General features: G+C 38.3%; 1 protein-coding gene across 1 annotated transcript; it reads left to right on the top strand.

Annotated features, from left to right (window-relative positions):
* Positions 1 to 8,308: 8,308 nt before the first annotated feature.
* LOC306733286 (C-C motif chemokine 25-like) lies at positions 8,309 to 10,734 on the top strand. The gene is made up of 5 exons (XM_079214502.1): positions 8,309 to 8,337; positions 8,980 to 9,065; positions 9,337 to 9,454; positions 9,783 to 9,894; positions 10,087 to 10,734. The coding sequence occupies exons 2-5, from the start codon at positions 9,002 to 9,004 to the stop codon at positions 10,099 to 10,101; spliced, it is 309 nt and encodes a 102-aa protein (XP_079070628.1). The 5' UTR covers positions 8,309 to 8,337; positions 8,980 to 9,001; the 3' UTR covers positions 10,102 to 10,734.
* Positions 10,735 to 15,316: the final 4,582 nt, after the last annotated feature.

Here is a 15,316-nt window from a genome sequence, read left to right as displayed (position 1 = left end):
TAGCTCACGTTTTTCTATCTACGCGCCTAAATGAACGCAAAGCAGTCCTGCAATTGAGCGCTAACTGCGTTAAACAAGGAGAATGTCGTACCGCTGAGCGTTAGTATCAACAGAAACATCACCATTAAGCCTATCACGCTTTGATTTCTTTCCACATGGGATGTTTTAAGCATACTACAAATGGCAAAACATACTGCTTATAAATAGCCGGGTGCTAGCGTGAGGAGGTGAGCCAGCTCGTTGCAGGCATCATTCGAGGGCGTTTCGAGGCATTCCAGGTATTACCCGTAGCCCGACCGTTAGCATTGTTAGCCTGCATGCTAACGTTGTAGTCTTGTAAACGCCGCGAAGCTATAATTCACTAGGACTCACGATTAACACGCGGCCGAACAGCGTCATTTCAGTTATCAAATATGCAAACAATGTATGGGCATCGTTTGTGGCGGTCCAGTAGCTGTATTGTTTTTCTTATACTGCCACTTACTCACCTTCGTTTGCCAAGTCCGCCATTTTACTTCGACGCTCACACACCCACAACCCACCGCGCAGATAATACAAGTTGAAGCAGAAATGTTGTCACTAGAGGAGAGCACATTGAGCGCGACCCCCTGTCTCTGCTCTCTTGTCCTCTCCTGCGCCCGTCCGTAAACCGCGAAAAATAAACTCACTGTCACTATGTTTATGTTTTAACCAACCCTTAAGAACCACTTTTTTTTAAGCGTTTGCTTAAATAGTTTAACCTAACAGGATCTCCTCAGACCCCTATAGGAATCGTTTACAGTTTACCATGTTGTGATAACACAAAGTAAAAAGTTTTTTCCCATTAACCCTAAATCAAAAACGTAGTAAAGCCAGTTTGACAGAAAAAATAACACAAACATGGGGCCACATTTCATGATCTTCACCAGTGGATGGAGTTAATTGAGTTGTCATAAATACATTTGGCATCAACATTTTTGTCCCAACGATTGATGTAAAAACATTGTTTATTAAAGGATAGAGCGCCAAGGCTTTGACTGATAATGAGGAATGAGGAAATGCTGCACAGCTCGGACACTCTTGGACTCGGTGCACAACCAGAAGCAACTTCATAATAGGATGAAACATGCCCAGAGTCAACGAGCTAAAAATTTAAAGCTTCCACTGCAGATACAAACTTTTAGTCAGATGTGGGAAGGGGAGTCAGAAAGCGATTCTTAAAACGACTGTGGGGGAATGATTTCCTTCCCACATTGAGGCTTTTTTCTTGACACATTTACCTTTTCAGTCTCAGTGAAAGCTCTAGCCTTCATCAGAAGTGTTGTACAGATGTACAAGTGTGGTCGTATCTACGACGACAGCCAATCATGTGAAGGTAAACAAACAAGATAGTTCACATTTCATGGACTCAGATTATGTCTCATCATGTATTCCCACGGTGGCCCAGTGCTCCCTCACCTTGAGAAAGGGAATGGGTTTGAATCAATAGGAGAGCTATTCATTTATTTGACATTGTCTGACAATGATTAAAAAAAAAAAACAGACTTGATGATTATATTTATTATGAAAATAAGGAAAGGAATTTAAATCAAAACTAAAATCATACATTTCTTGGATAAGCTTTGAGAAATTGTCTGCAGTAACTTCAAGAATGAATACTGTCCTTAAAGAGACTTAAATATGGTTTGCCTATTGAGTTCTTTTATAGTCATTATTCCCATCAAAACCCTTAATGTTTATCCTTGAGGTTTATAAAATATTTTGAATACATTTAACATTTGCAAAAACTTACAAAAATGTGTTTTGAAATGAGCATTGTTAACGCCAGCTTGCACTCTCGACATTAACCATGCTGTGAATCAGACATGAATGGACTGCATGCATCATGGACTGCAATGCCGATTGGTTCCCAGAACTTTAAACACAGAAAAGCCACTGATCAAACATCCGCGTGTCAAATGCTTCGACATTTGGAGACTGAGAAAAATCAGCATTAATTAGAATTGTGACCCCTCTCAGTTCAGCTTTATTCAATATTATTGCCTGACATTTTTGTCTTAATGAACTGTTTTCACGTGCGCATTTTTACAGGTTGGTGTTGTGTACAGATTACCTGTGACGTTGCTTTGCGTGACATTTTTAATTTTATAGCCAAAGCAGTTCACTTCATCTGCCTCCAGAGGGCAACAGCACTTAATGCTGGACGACATCCTCCTTTATACTCAGACAGTTAACGCAACACTGATCACCCCAGTGAAACTATACAATGTTCAAACCCAAGACTGTTAAAGTGGTCCTATTACATGAAATGGAAATATTCTAAATGTTTTGTGAATCATTTCATACATATTTTCCCCACCGAGCAGAACAGAACAGGCTATTGTATGTGCTTGCTATTCTTGAGCAGGTAATAAATAATTTCAACAGAATATTTTACTTTATCAAATGAGTGTCATTAAATCAATGGCAATGAAAGTGCAATCGTAGATAAACTATTTTCCCTTCAGTAATCTAAGATTGATTTGCAAAGTTTTTTCAGGACGTCACTATGTTCTTAACTTGGGAATATGTCACATGCCATTTGTAAATCAAGACATATAGTCTCTTTCCCACAGATAACTGGACTCAAACAGTAATCATAGTTGCTCTCTGTTGAGGAAAAACTCCCTCTCCTTTATACTGTACTTCACAGCAGTTTATTTGCTGCATAAAAAAAGCTGAAGCAACAGCTCCAACACAAACATATGAAATGTTTCCCTGAGAAAGTGAGCGGGGGGGATGAAGAAGGGAAAAGTTCACTGGTCAAATACAGTACAGACATAAACCTCTGTTAGCATTGTGTAATTATGGTTAAGGAACACTGAATAGAGCTCATTTCATAAGAGTGTTTATTGCACAATACCAACCAAAGGTTTTCAGCAACAATCATACTTCAAATTTCCCTTCAGGCACAACTCAAACAAGCCACTGCATGTGTTTATGCTGTGTGCCACAAAAGCCCTCATCTGTCAGGGAAGCTTGGCTTGTGCTTCGAGCCATAACAGTTTCGTTTCTTTTCTTATCCATCAGCGTAAAGCCGTTGTCCAATGTCCACTGCAAATCAGCCAGTCAACATTTTTATTGGTTGCAGGCCAGGGAGCTTAACTCCCACTAAACTCTAATTATACTCTAAATGTTTATTCTTGTTTGTGGTGCCTGACAAAATTGTCTACGTTCTCATCCAGTTTTCATAACAGGCTACATTGTTATAATAGTAAAAGTGGCTCCATCAGAGACTGGAAGAGCCGATATCCAGTCCTTCTGATGAATATTATGTGTGTATAAAAATATGTGCTGCTTTGAAGTCCAGTAAGACCACCTCAGACACACTGCTACATTACAGACTTATTTCTCCCCCCAGATGATTGTAACTAACACCTCAAGATAAAACCTGGGGGAATTTCACTGGGGAAAAAAAGGGGAAATTATGATACAAACATTCTTTTACAAAACCCCAAACCATCTAATTTTTTGAGTATTTTACCTTATCTTCTGAGCAGTGTCATCTGAAGAGCATCGCTTCTGGGTAGAGCAAAGCAATTAATTAATTAATTAGAATATTACAAGAATGCTGGCTTGAAAACTGCACTCACAACTGTGCAGTGGAGCAGCACAATTTTGTAAACCTGTAGGACTTTTCATGCGGAACAAAACAGAAGAATGTTAAAATTAGTTGCTTGTGCAAAACTCCAGATTGTGTTTGTTAACGTCCAGTGCTAGCATTTTTCAAATAACATCTGTCTGCAATATCTGTGCATGGCAAGTATGTTTGAGGTAAGAGAAAGGTTGTTTGATATTAATCGTATGTTAAATTGACATTGGGTTCTATTCCTCCATGACATATCACAAATAGACAAATCTATACCAAAGTACTTTTTTTTAAATTTTTTGAAAAGTATCTTTTTAAGATAATAACCTCGCTATTCCTAATGAAATGGAGACTGGGAATACACCACACCTTTACTGGTGACCTTGTGCTATACATAGTGGGTGTAACCAAAAATGTCCTAAACTTAACACATCCTGTCACAAAAGGTTATACATCCTATTGCAGATGTAATTACATCATCTCGTGGCCCTTTAACATTACAGTGAAACTACTTCCTACCTCTGCTGATGCTGCTGGGATTGCCTTTGCTAATCATTTCTTTCTATGTTATTTTGTTGGTGGTATCTGAAAATTAATGGCTGGAGTGTGATACATTGGCTGTCTACATTCGTGCCCCCCAGAGAGTGATATGTTTTGATGTTGGGACTTATCCTGTTGGGACAGTAGCCCTTTAAGCCCTAACCCTAACCCTAATAACCCTAACCCTAACCCTTAATCCTATTTATTGTTTGAGTTGTGTTTAGAGGTTGTACATCGGGATTATATATTATTGTAGCCCTGATTTTTATGTTTAATTTGATACCTAACATATTTGTTTTTTTGGGGGGGAGGGATTTATACCATGATTTTGTCTTGCTTTTCCTGATATAAAAGGCCCCCCGATTGGGGGACCCTAGGGCTCAACAGGTTTTAACATAGATCATTTTATTTGCACGTTCGTGCTACCCGCAAGAGAAAAACTACTCATTTTTCAATTTCTTGCACATGCAGTTTACAAATGGATGGTTGCAAAATAAGTAAATGTTAAATCAGTGTCATTATTCAGTCTACAGCATGTGAGACAACTCTGTCTTCAGTTCTAATGTAGTTTGTTTGTACGGTGAGCCAAAGTTAAGCTTCTCACACAATGATAAATAGCTTTTCGGAGAGGTATTATTTTTGTGCATGCAAAACGACAGCAATAGTGAAGGAATATAACAACATCTCATATTGTCTGAAAGGAATGCTGGAGAGACACACTGTATTATGACACGGACTGAGTCCAAATGCCTCTGGCAGTGGACCATCATCTCCTGACAAATATCCAATTCCATTAATCCATCAGGATATCTTAAATACGCAATTGCAAGCAGGAATAGAGATAACCACAGCCAACTCTTTAGTGTTTTGTTTTTTTCTCATTGAAGTTGCAGGTTGTTTTGCCAACGAACATTCAGATCTCTTTCATTTTTTTACTGGCATAAACTCACATGCCCAGCAGGGAGCAAGACCAGAATCGCACAAAAAGACTGGGGCAATTTGTGAATAAATCACAGCAAACCAAATTTAAATAAACTGCCTTAATGATCGGGTGGCAACCGGGGTAGAAATAGGACATTTTAAGATTTTTTCTGAGTGACACATTGCACAATGTCGTGTGTTCTGGAGCAGAAGTGTAGTAAACAACCAAAGTGAGCACTAGTATTCTGCAGGCCAAGGAAAAGAAAAGGGCAGTTTCATGAAACGCCTCATTGGGCTTTAGCAGTGTGTTTGGATGTGAGTGAGTATAAACAGTGAACAGAGCTATCTGATATCCACTCAGGCATTCAAGGCTCATTAATATCTGTCACAAAGCGTACAAAAAAAAAAATCTGTGTATCAAGCACTACAGTGTTTGTTCAGGACTTAACAGGAAACGCTTTGGGTGGATACGCAATATGGCAATGCTGACATGTGTTTTTAATGAAGCCCTTTTTATCTGTCAGATCACAATATGACTAAAGGAAGGTTGCTCCATATCTGATTCTGGACAACTGATGTTTCATACATCAGAGTCAAGTTTTTTTGAGAATACTGATAAGCATGACTGAGAGAGTCAACAGGTTTTTTCTTAGTTTAATCCCACATTTTTTGTGGTTTAAGTACGAACAGCATACATTTATAATGGCTTCATTGTCAAACTGTACTCAAGTCAATATAATTGTGTATTGTTTTTAAATTGTCATGGAATAGTGATATCATACTAATAAATGTGAGGCATATATCGGCCATTCATTTTAGATGTCGCCCACATTAATTACTTTAAAAGTAGCCCTTTAAGCCCTAACCCTAATTACCCTAACCCTAACCCCTAATCCTATTTATTGTTTGAGTTGTGTTTAGAGGTTGTACATCGGGATTATATATTATTGTAGCCCTGATTTTTTATGTTTAATTTGATACCTAACATGTTTGGTTTTTTTTGGGTGGGGGGATTTATACCATGATTGTTTCTTGATTTTCCTGATATAAAAGTGTCCCCTGATTGGGGGACCCTAGGGCTCAACAGTGACTAATGACTTGTTACTTCCTCTTTTCAGTCAGCTGCATTGTGTGGGGACTTCCACTCACAATAAATAAGCCGCAGCAACACTTTCACCTTTACACTGTGCATCAAATACAGTTCTGCAAATTATATGCAGTATGTTTTAAACTTAAAAAAGCTAACCAGAGACCGTATATCAGCATGAACAGTAATGAATGAGAGATAAATAATAACTATTAAATAGCAGTATGATGTCCTCTCTGTGCATCATAGTATCAAAATGAAGCTTAGAAATGATTTCACAGGACATTTAGAGGCTGAAAGTGTGATGCAATCAGAGATGCATTTATAGATTAATTTTCTGGACAACAAATATTGTTTTGTAGAATGTGTATAAAAAGAAAAATACTAATATTCAGGATGTCTCCAAAATTAAATAGGAGTGCCCTCAAAAAGCTTGGAAATAAAAGTGGGTTTGTATCTTCAATTTAAAAGTTTTATGTTTTTAACATCTCATGTAAACTATTATTGTTTGACAGATATATTCCACTCAGGGAGTCATGTTCTGAGATTCATAATATGGGAATCACATGGTAACTGTACCATATTTGAAATAGTGAAAACAGTAATTGAACTACATTAAAATGGCCCTTTTATCCAAAGCGCTTTTTAAAGTTTGCCTCTCATTCAACCTTCCCCGGCATTAGCTGTGAGAAAAAGAGGGCTGCCATGAGCAAAGACGTCTGAATGCAAATGTTTTTGCAAATGTTGCAGCTAATACTCTAATAACCACTTTAGAGGCATGCATTTGGTTGTTCTGTTATTTGTTTGTGCCTGAGAATGGATGTCTGAAGACGGAAAAGGTGTTTACTGCAGTGGCGTTGAATAGACAGTGCAGTTGCCCGTGGGGTCGTGGGTTCGAGGGGCTCGTAGAGAGCAAGCCCTCTAGCAACGTGTTGGCCGATGAACGAGTACTTGCAAGTTATTCAGAATGCCACCTTGAAATTGCATTGTGTGTGTGTGTGTGTGTGTGTGTGTGTGTGTGTGTGTGTGTGTGTGTGTGTGTGTGTGTGTGTGTGTGTGTGTGTGTGTGTGTGTGTATGTGTGTGTGTGCTTCAATGTTAACTGGGGCCTGTTGTTAAAAATGCTATTTTACCTTTTAAATAAAGTAAGTACATTAGTTGCATGTATATGTAATAATGTGTTACATGAGTATGTGGTGTCTGTATTTGTTTGTGCATTTAGATATATGAATGGAATTAATTGAAATGTCTGTGCTTGTGCATACTTTCCATGGCAAATATGCATATTCATAAACATAATGCATTATGTTGTATTGTTTTACTTGTTATATTGATATGAATATATATTTAGTGTTCCTTCCGTAATATCTATCCAGTTTGAGCAAAAACACATCAGTCTAAACATAAAAACTGATATATGTGTATGCTTGTATTCAAAAGGAAACAAGATGAAGATTACAATATCTGATCTGTTAACACACTTGAATCTATATAAGGCCGAGGATTTGGGCAGGATTGGCTTTAACAGTGGCATCTTAGCACAACAAAATGATGTTATGCCATTCTTTGTGTTAAGCGCTGTTCTTAAGTGCAAGGACTCTGCAGACTTTATTGGATAAGGGTTGAGTCAGTGTGAGGGGAGTTAAAACCTTTCAGAGTTTAAAAAGACAGACTCCAATTACAACAACCACAGGCAACATAGGAGTTAAGTCTATGGTAAGATATGTTTCCTATTTCTAAATCTCAAAGTATGACTAAAAAAGACATGTCATTGATAAGAACAACAACCTTGCACCCCTACATACATACAGGCTGAGAATTTCCAACTTCCTGAGATGTCGTGAAATTGTGAAAGCTCAACTTTCTGGCTGTAAATGCACTTGTTTGACTTAAGTCTCAAGTATCACAGTGATCTTTCTACCAAAACCCATGTTAGGTGAAGTGCACATGGTAAGATTAGTATTTGGATTCAGCATCATCATTCAGAGGGGAAGCTTAATAAAGAAAAGCATTTCAATATTGGTTCGGGAAAAAAAAAAGAGAAAAAAAAGGAAAGCTGAGATGAAGTGCAAAGGTGAGGTGTGTTTATGGAAATATGATACCTGGCAGTCCTTTATAAGAGTGCCTCGCCTTGCCTGCACAGACACAAGAAGACAGCAACAAAATACATCTGGAGCTTTAAGGTGAGTAGTCATCTTTATATAGAAAAATACTCTGCTCTGTTTTATTTTGGAGTTTCCTTAATATTTTGTAACAATCATAAATATTCTAACAGATACAATTCAGTAAGATTGATAGAATTTTTTGCAGTTTTGTTCGGGTTATTCTTATTTTGACTTTACAAGTAAAAGCAGATCTCACATCAAAACAATGTAAATATGTCAGATTTAGCCAATATAGAAATGTTCATTTTCAATCAAATTTAAGGTCAGGGCACAGATTCAGTGAAGAGACGTGGATTCTTTCTTTCAGCATATCAAAACCAATAACATTACATTTTGTTTCTTCCCAAAAGATCAGAATTAGTCATTTAACCATAAACAGCCAAAATTATGGGTATTATTTATAGAATTACTTTATTCAATAAGTGTCAACCTTTTCTTGTAATGTGTTAAACAACGAAGAGTTGTAGAGATTAAAAAGAAGTCAAATTAATATGTGCACATGTACACAAAGAGAGCCGATATGAAATATTTGTTTAAGGTTCAAAGTTTCAAATGTGAACAGAAAAGGCGTGTGAGGAGCTCAGGTGCAATAATCACAGAGTGATAAGGCTGATTGCAGTTCAACATTGTAATTCTTGACATCCTTCTGGTTTCTTTCAGTGCTGCAACTACAGACCACACCATGCGGTTCAACACGATATTCTTCCTGCTGATCCTATCTTGTCTCTGTGTTGCACTGGCACAAAGTAAGAAACTGTAAAAGAGCAGCTGGTTTCTTACATTAGTGTCATATAGATGGCATTTAATACACTGCAAAGATAAAAAAGAAGGCCAATGAAACAGGTGTATTGCCGCAGTAACAGTGTGGGCAGATGTGGCCTCACTGTGTACTTATTGCTGTGTTCAGGACCTTTAGTATTACCTTTTGATTGATTTATGTGACTATGTTGTGCAAATAGTATGATACTGTGGTGGCACTGACTTTCTGACTTCTGTACTGAATTTCTTATAATTCAGCAACCTATGAAGACTGCTGTTTTAAGTATGTGAATGAAATGAAACCGCGCACTCAAAGACACGCAGTGAAGTACAGAGAGCAGGTGGTAGATGGAGGCTGCAACATCCCTGCTATAATGTAAGTACACATGCACAGAGGATGAGAACATTCACTGTAAAACAGTCTTAACTGATATTGGCTCTTTTTAGCAGTTTTCTGTTTTTTTGTTTTCTCTCAAAATGAACATCTTATCAACTCTTGCATATTGTTATATCGTTGGTCATTTTTCAAATCTATATTTATATATTGTTTATATTTACACACATTTTTTTCACAAGTTGTGTACATAATAGTCCTGTCTATTATTTACCTATACATGTCTGTCAAGAGAGATGCAGAGAAACCAGAGTCAAATTCCTTGTAAGTACGCCAGTAAAGAATATTCTGATTATTAATTATCCTCTAGCTTCACCATGAGGAAGGGGCGTGAGCTGTGCACAAACCCTAGAGAGAGATGGGTAGGAGACCTAATGAAGAAGATTGACAAAAAGCGACCCTATCCCAAGAAAGACAAGAAGGTGGGTGATTCCTGAAGTGTTTGCACTGTAAAACTGTCCATGAAAACCAGATATGTCAGTCCATATTTAATCCCTTAGAACATATCCTGAAAAACATTGCCAGTACAGTATGTATATTACCAGTTTTCTATGGATATCATAGTTTTAAATGTGTTGTAGTCATATTCAAATGGTTGTCTTTGTTCTTCACAGCAAAGACGACTGTAGTGAAGCTGAGGGCGATCCGCCTGCTCCAATGGCCCCGGCCATCTTTCGTCTATCTGCTAAATCTTATCATTGAGCAACGCACAGTTTTATGGAGGTTTTATGGCGTCTTACTGGAAGGCAGTCGAGGTGGTTGACCAAGGAACTCTTGTAGCATTACTTTTGCTTTCACTCTTCACTAAGATAAAGGTCAAAGCTTGGGTAGAAACACAGCAGCACTATGTTGTACAGGAATAAACTGCTGATGCCAACTGGTCACCGCATAAATACATAAATGCCTTCCATAGGCTTCTTCAATGACAATATTTGTGACTGTTTTTTAAAACACGAGGTAGTAAATAAGCTGTTTAATTAATGATGATAGAATGTAAACGAAAATACATAACAACAAGATATGTAATATTTAGAGTATATCTTGCATGATGTGTCTAAATGTCCATCAAATATTTGTTTATTTGCAGGCACAAACTGTTCAATATAAACGTATTCTGAAATGTGTGTCATAGAAAGGGTGAATTCTAATCTTAATTTGCTCTAAATATTTTAAATGTCTGTCTTTTCGTGAATTTTTGGTATAGGTCTTATTATGTGTTCCCATAAATGCATTATAACAATAAACTTTATTATTGCTTTCCACTCATTTTCTCTTGGCCCACTTTTGCATTTTTACACTAAATGTACTTAAACAAGGGAACATTGTGTCAAAAAAGAGGAAAAGGGGAGGCCCCATTCCTGTCCTTGCTCAAACAAGTTTGAATAATATGAGGAAGTAACTGCTGAAAATTGAACGGTGTAGGCAAAGTTCAAGAATATGTACAGTATGTTGTACGAACATGAGGCACACAGCTTAAAATAATCCAAAAGTGTACCTTCAGGCATAAACTCCTTCAAATGAAACATTGTATTTTAGGTTTATTTATGAGGCTGCTATAAAGTATAATTATCCTCATCACGTAGTGTAGTCATTATTAAATGTACTTTATACTGACAGTGCAACGCAATGCAACTGACAACACAATTTTAATATGACGCAGTTACTATATGTAAAAAGTAGATGAAACTGATCTCACCTAACAGCTTCTACTATGGATCACTGCATAAAAAAAGACCAACACAATTCTGAAGTCACTCTTGATATGTAGGCAGTCAAAGGGACTTATTCGCCATTTTACATGTTGTAATGTTCCACTTGCTGTATATAAATGGCTTCATCAACCGATAATCTGAATGTGAGATGCTTTTTTAAAATGTTGTTGAGATGCTACAATAATTTCCCACACTGTTAGCCTTAAAGATGCATACAATCTTATATATTTTGTCGCTCCCCATTTCATGTTTTTCTTTCCTATCTCGTCTTGAAACGTTACATTTCACAGCAGTTAAGACTTTGACTGCAGTTGATTTGCTCTGCACATGATGCACAGGCAATTAGATCAACCAATTAACAAACTAAGATGGTAAAATCCTCAGATTTAAGTATTCTGGTTGCAACTGTAGTGCAAACATATCTGCAGAAAGAAATCTGACACACATGAAGCCTCAATGAGGGTAAGTGTAAATGTGATGTGCTGATTTACAACCTGCAGTTTCTGATCTGACATGGCGCTGGATTCACTCATTGATCTACGTGTGTTACTCCCTCATCATCCACAAGAACTGCTGGGACATGCAGCTGATAAAATCTCACTATGAGCAGTGTGTTTGACTGATTTATGACTTTCACAGTTTGCTTCTCTCGCATAGGCTTCATCTTGCAAACTGCTTGTGCCTCAATAGCAACATTATCAGACAGCACAGGCCTATGCACTACAGTGTATTCATTATCTGATGTTTGTTGATTAAAAGGAAGGTATGAACACATCATCTCAACTAATGAACACATGATTGAGAGGTGAGAGTGATAAAAAGTCGGACAATCAACATTAAAAACCAGAAAATCCTCCATACACGGAGGGGAAGTTTCTGTTTGAATAGGTTGCCAACATTGCCTCAAGGTGATAGATAACCTGACAAATATATAATAATTATCACGACATTAATAGGGTATCAGATATTGATGGACATTCACTATTGCATAGGGTATGACTAATAGATGCACCTCTTCCAGAGGGCAAAGAATTGGGTTTCAGCATGAAAAGGATTTTGGGGCTGATGCTGTCGTTTCTTCTTGTTTATATTTCAACAATGCTGACAGTTGAGCTGCATGCTGAGGCAGAAATAATTGCCTGGTTGGCATTGTGCTCAGACATTTTAGGTTTATTTTCATTGAGAGGAGGGGTGAGTAGGGAAACATATGTGGATTCATTACTTTACACTAAAACAAATGTGACGAATTACAGGAAATAGCATGATGAAGAACAGATAGACCAGAAAGCAGAAATGAATTATGATTTTGTTTCCAAATGTTGTGTGGAGGAAAGACATCTCCATCTTCTCCTCATCAACGGGTGAGTTATCCTGATCAGAAGACGTCTTCTTCGTTTGGAGAAGTAGGCCTAGGATCGTTTTATTTTGAGGTTTCTTTTTGGGGGAGCGGGGGGGGGGGGGGGGGGGGGGGGGGTAATATGGATTTGGCCTACAATTTACACTGTACTGAAAAGAAAAGAAAAAATAGAAACATGCACTTTATTAATCCCCTTGGGGAAATTCTTCTCTGCATTTGACCCATCCTTGAGTCGCCCTTTAAGCCCTAACCCTAATAACCCTAACCCTAATAACCCTAACCCTAACCCCTAATCCTATTTATTGTTTGAGTTGTGTTTAGAGGTTGTACATCGGGATTATATATTATTGTAGCCCTGATTTTTATGTTTAACTTGATAACTAATATGTTTGTTTTTTTTGCGGGGGAGGGATTTATACCATGATTTTTTCTTGATTTTCCTGATATAAAAGGGTCCCCCGATTGGCGGACCCTAGGGCTCAACAGGTTAAGGAACAGTGGGCAGCCTTGAGAGGCGCCCGGCGCCCATTATCTTAACAATCTTTTCTGTAACTCGTCTTAACGTCCCCGTCAAAGGCTAACACTAGCAATCCCTCTGTTACTCTGAGGGTTGGAGATCACTCTGTCAGATTTATCTCATGGAATGTAAAAGGTGTAAATGGACTGGTAAAACGCCCCAAGGTGCTTACACACCTAAAAAAACTAAAAGCTAATGTAGTTTTTCTCCAGGAAACACATTACAAAAATCTGACCAGCTCAGACTGCATAAAGCTTGGTTTAGCATGAGTTCCACTCAGATTTTGATACCAGGGCACATGGGGTTGCAATATTAGTCAGCAGAAAAATACAATTCACTCAAACAAATGTTGTTTCGGACTCCTGCGGCCGATACGTGATAGTGACAGGCTCTCTATTCAATATACCTGTTCTGTTGATTAATGTATACGCTCCCAACTGGGACGACATCGACTTTGCTAACAGACTTTTTGCCTCCCTTCCAAGCCTAAATACACATCAACTGGTGCTTGGAGGGGATCTAAATTGTGTAATGGACCCTAGCCTGGACCACTCATCCTCTAGAAAAGTTTCTCCCACCAAAATGTCCAAATCCTTTTCAATGTTTATGAGTGATAATGGTTGTGTAGATCCTTGGAGGCTTTCCAACCCAAGCTCTATTGCTCTCTGATAAAGATTTTTGCAATAAAATCACAAAATCTATAGATTCCTTCATCGAAATGAACACGACCAATACAGTCTCCTTCTCCCTTCTGTGGAAAACACTTAAAGCGGTTCTACGAGGGGAAATCATTTCCTTTACATCATACTCAAACAAAATGGGGAGGCAACAACTGCAAAACTTAACTGAATCCATTCACAACCTGGATAAGCAGTATGTTCTAATCCATCAACTGAACTTCTCAAAAAAAAGGAAAACCTACAATTAGAATTTTATCTACAATCAACCAAAAAAACAGAGCAACTACTGCTGTACTCTCGTGGACGGTCATACGAGTATGGGGACAAGAACAGCCGGTTGCTGGCTCATCAACTAAAATGGGAAGCAGCCTCACGACTGATTCCTGAAATTAAAGATAATCATGGAAACTTGAAAACTAGCCCGCAAGAAATTAACAACGTTTTTCCGGCGTACTACACAAAGTTGTATACCTCTGAATCTACCTCAAGTAAAGGATCAATGACAACATTTTTAGACGGCCTCGACTTCCCATGTCTTGAATCAGATAAAATCACGGAACTAGATCAGACAATAGAATTGGAAGAAATCCAAGCAGCAATTACAACTATGCAGAGTGGTAAGACTCTGGGGCCTGATGGCTTTACGGCAGAGTTTTATTTATTTTTTTAAGAAAAGCTTGGTGATGCCACCTCTCATAAGGGTCTGCCTCCGGGTGGCGCAATGCACCAACTGTGATGGAATCAGATGTAGGCTTTCATCTGATAAAAGTAAAGAGGACCTGACCTGCTTAGGCCCCAGCGGCTGGAGGCTCATAATAAACGGAATATCAAGTATTAGAGGCTTTACATACTTGAAATATGTATTTAAAGCAGCTTTAAGACATGAACAGATCAAATGACGATGACTATCGTACATAGTGAAGAACCCAGGGAATTATCACCAACTCTGTTGTCACCCTTGACTCTGCAGAGCTTTTTTCGCTCAATGTTTTCTCGTCCGCAACTTTTTGGTTATAGCTCACTCTCACACTTGTCAGCATCGTGTGAACTGTTTTCAGCTCTAAAGCTCTGATAAACCCTCTGCACAAGCTGCTGTGAAGCCCCAAACAGCAGGATACCAAACACAGAGCTGCAGGGAGTGTTTTTTTTTTTTCAGGGTCGTTTTTACATCCTACTACCAAGTGACCAAAAATAAATAAATAAGACTCATATAACATGGTTGGACCCATAACGGACAGTGTTAAGAAAAACAAGACCAACAACAGTGCCAACAAATTTCGCCTGCTTTTACATAAAAATAAATATTGAATTCTTCATCATTATCCACCCCTCCACTATATAATCAATATTATATACTCCTTGTTTTGTTTTACAGAAGGTGCTCTGCTGCTTGGAGCTGCTCTCTGGTCAAACAAGACCAGCAGGAGCGTAACAGCCACATGGTGGTTTACCAAGGTAGACAGCGCCATCTGGCGGCCTCCTGCTGCTGCTGCACGGAGAGGGTGGAGCTCCACACCAGGACTCGGCCTGAACTTGCTCACGCTGCTGGTTCGTTTATGTCGGGAAGTGAAGGCCGAC

This window comes from Taurulus bubalis, assembly GCF_910589615.1.
Source record: "Taurulus bubalis genome assembly, chromosome: 1".
NCBI classification, from domain to species: domain Eukaryota; kingdom Metazoa; phylum Chordata; class Actinopteri; order Perciformes; family Cottidae; genus Taurulus; species Taurulus bubalis.
The sequence above is the reverse complement of the archived record's forward strand: the minus strand, read 5'-3'. Positions and strand labels throughout refer to the sequence as shown.

Coding starts and splice junctions, on each gene's coding strand:
- LOC306733286 (XM_079214502.1), top strand. CDS start 9,002: ATGCGGTTCAACACGATATTCTTCCTGCTGATCCTATCTTGTCTCTGT. Junction 9,066..9,336: donor CTGTGTTGCACTGGCACAAA/GTAAGAAACTGT, acceptor CTTATAATTCAG/CAACCTATGAAGACTGCTGT. Junction 9,455..9,782: donor TGCAACATCCCTGCTATAAT/GTAAGTACACAT, acceptor ATTATCCTCTAG/CTTCACCATGAGGAAGGGGC.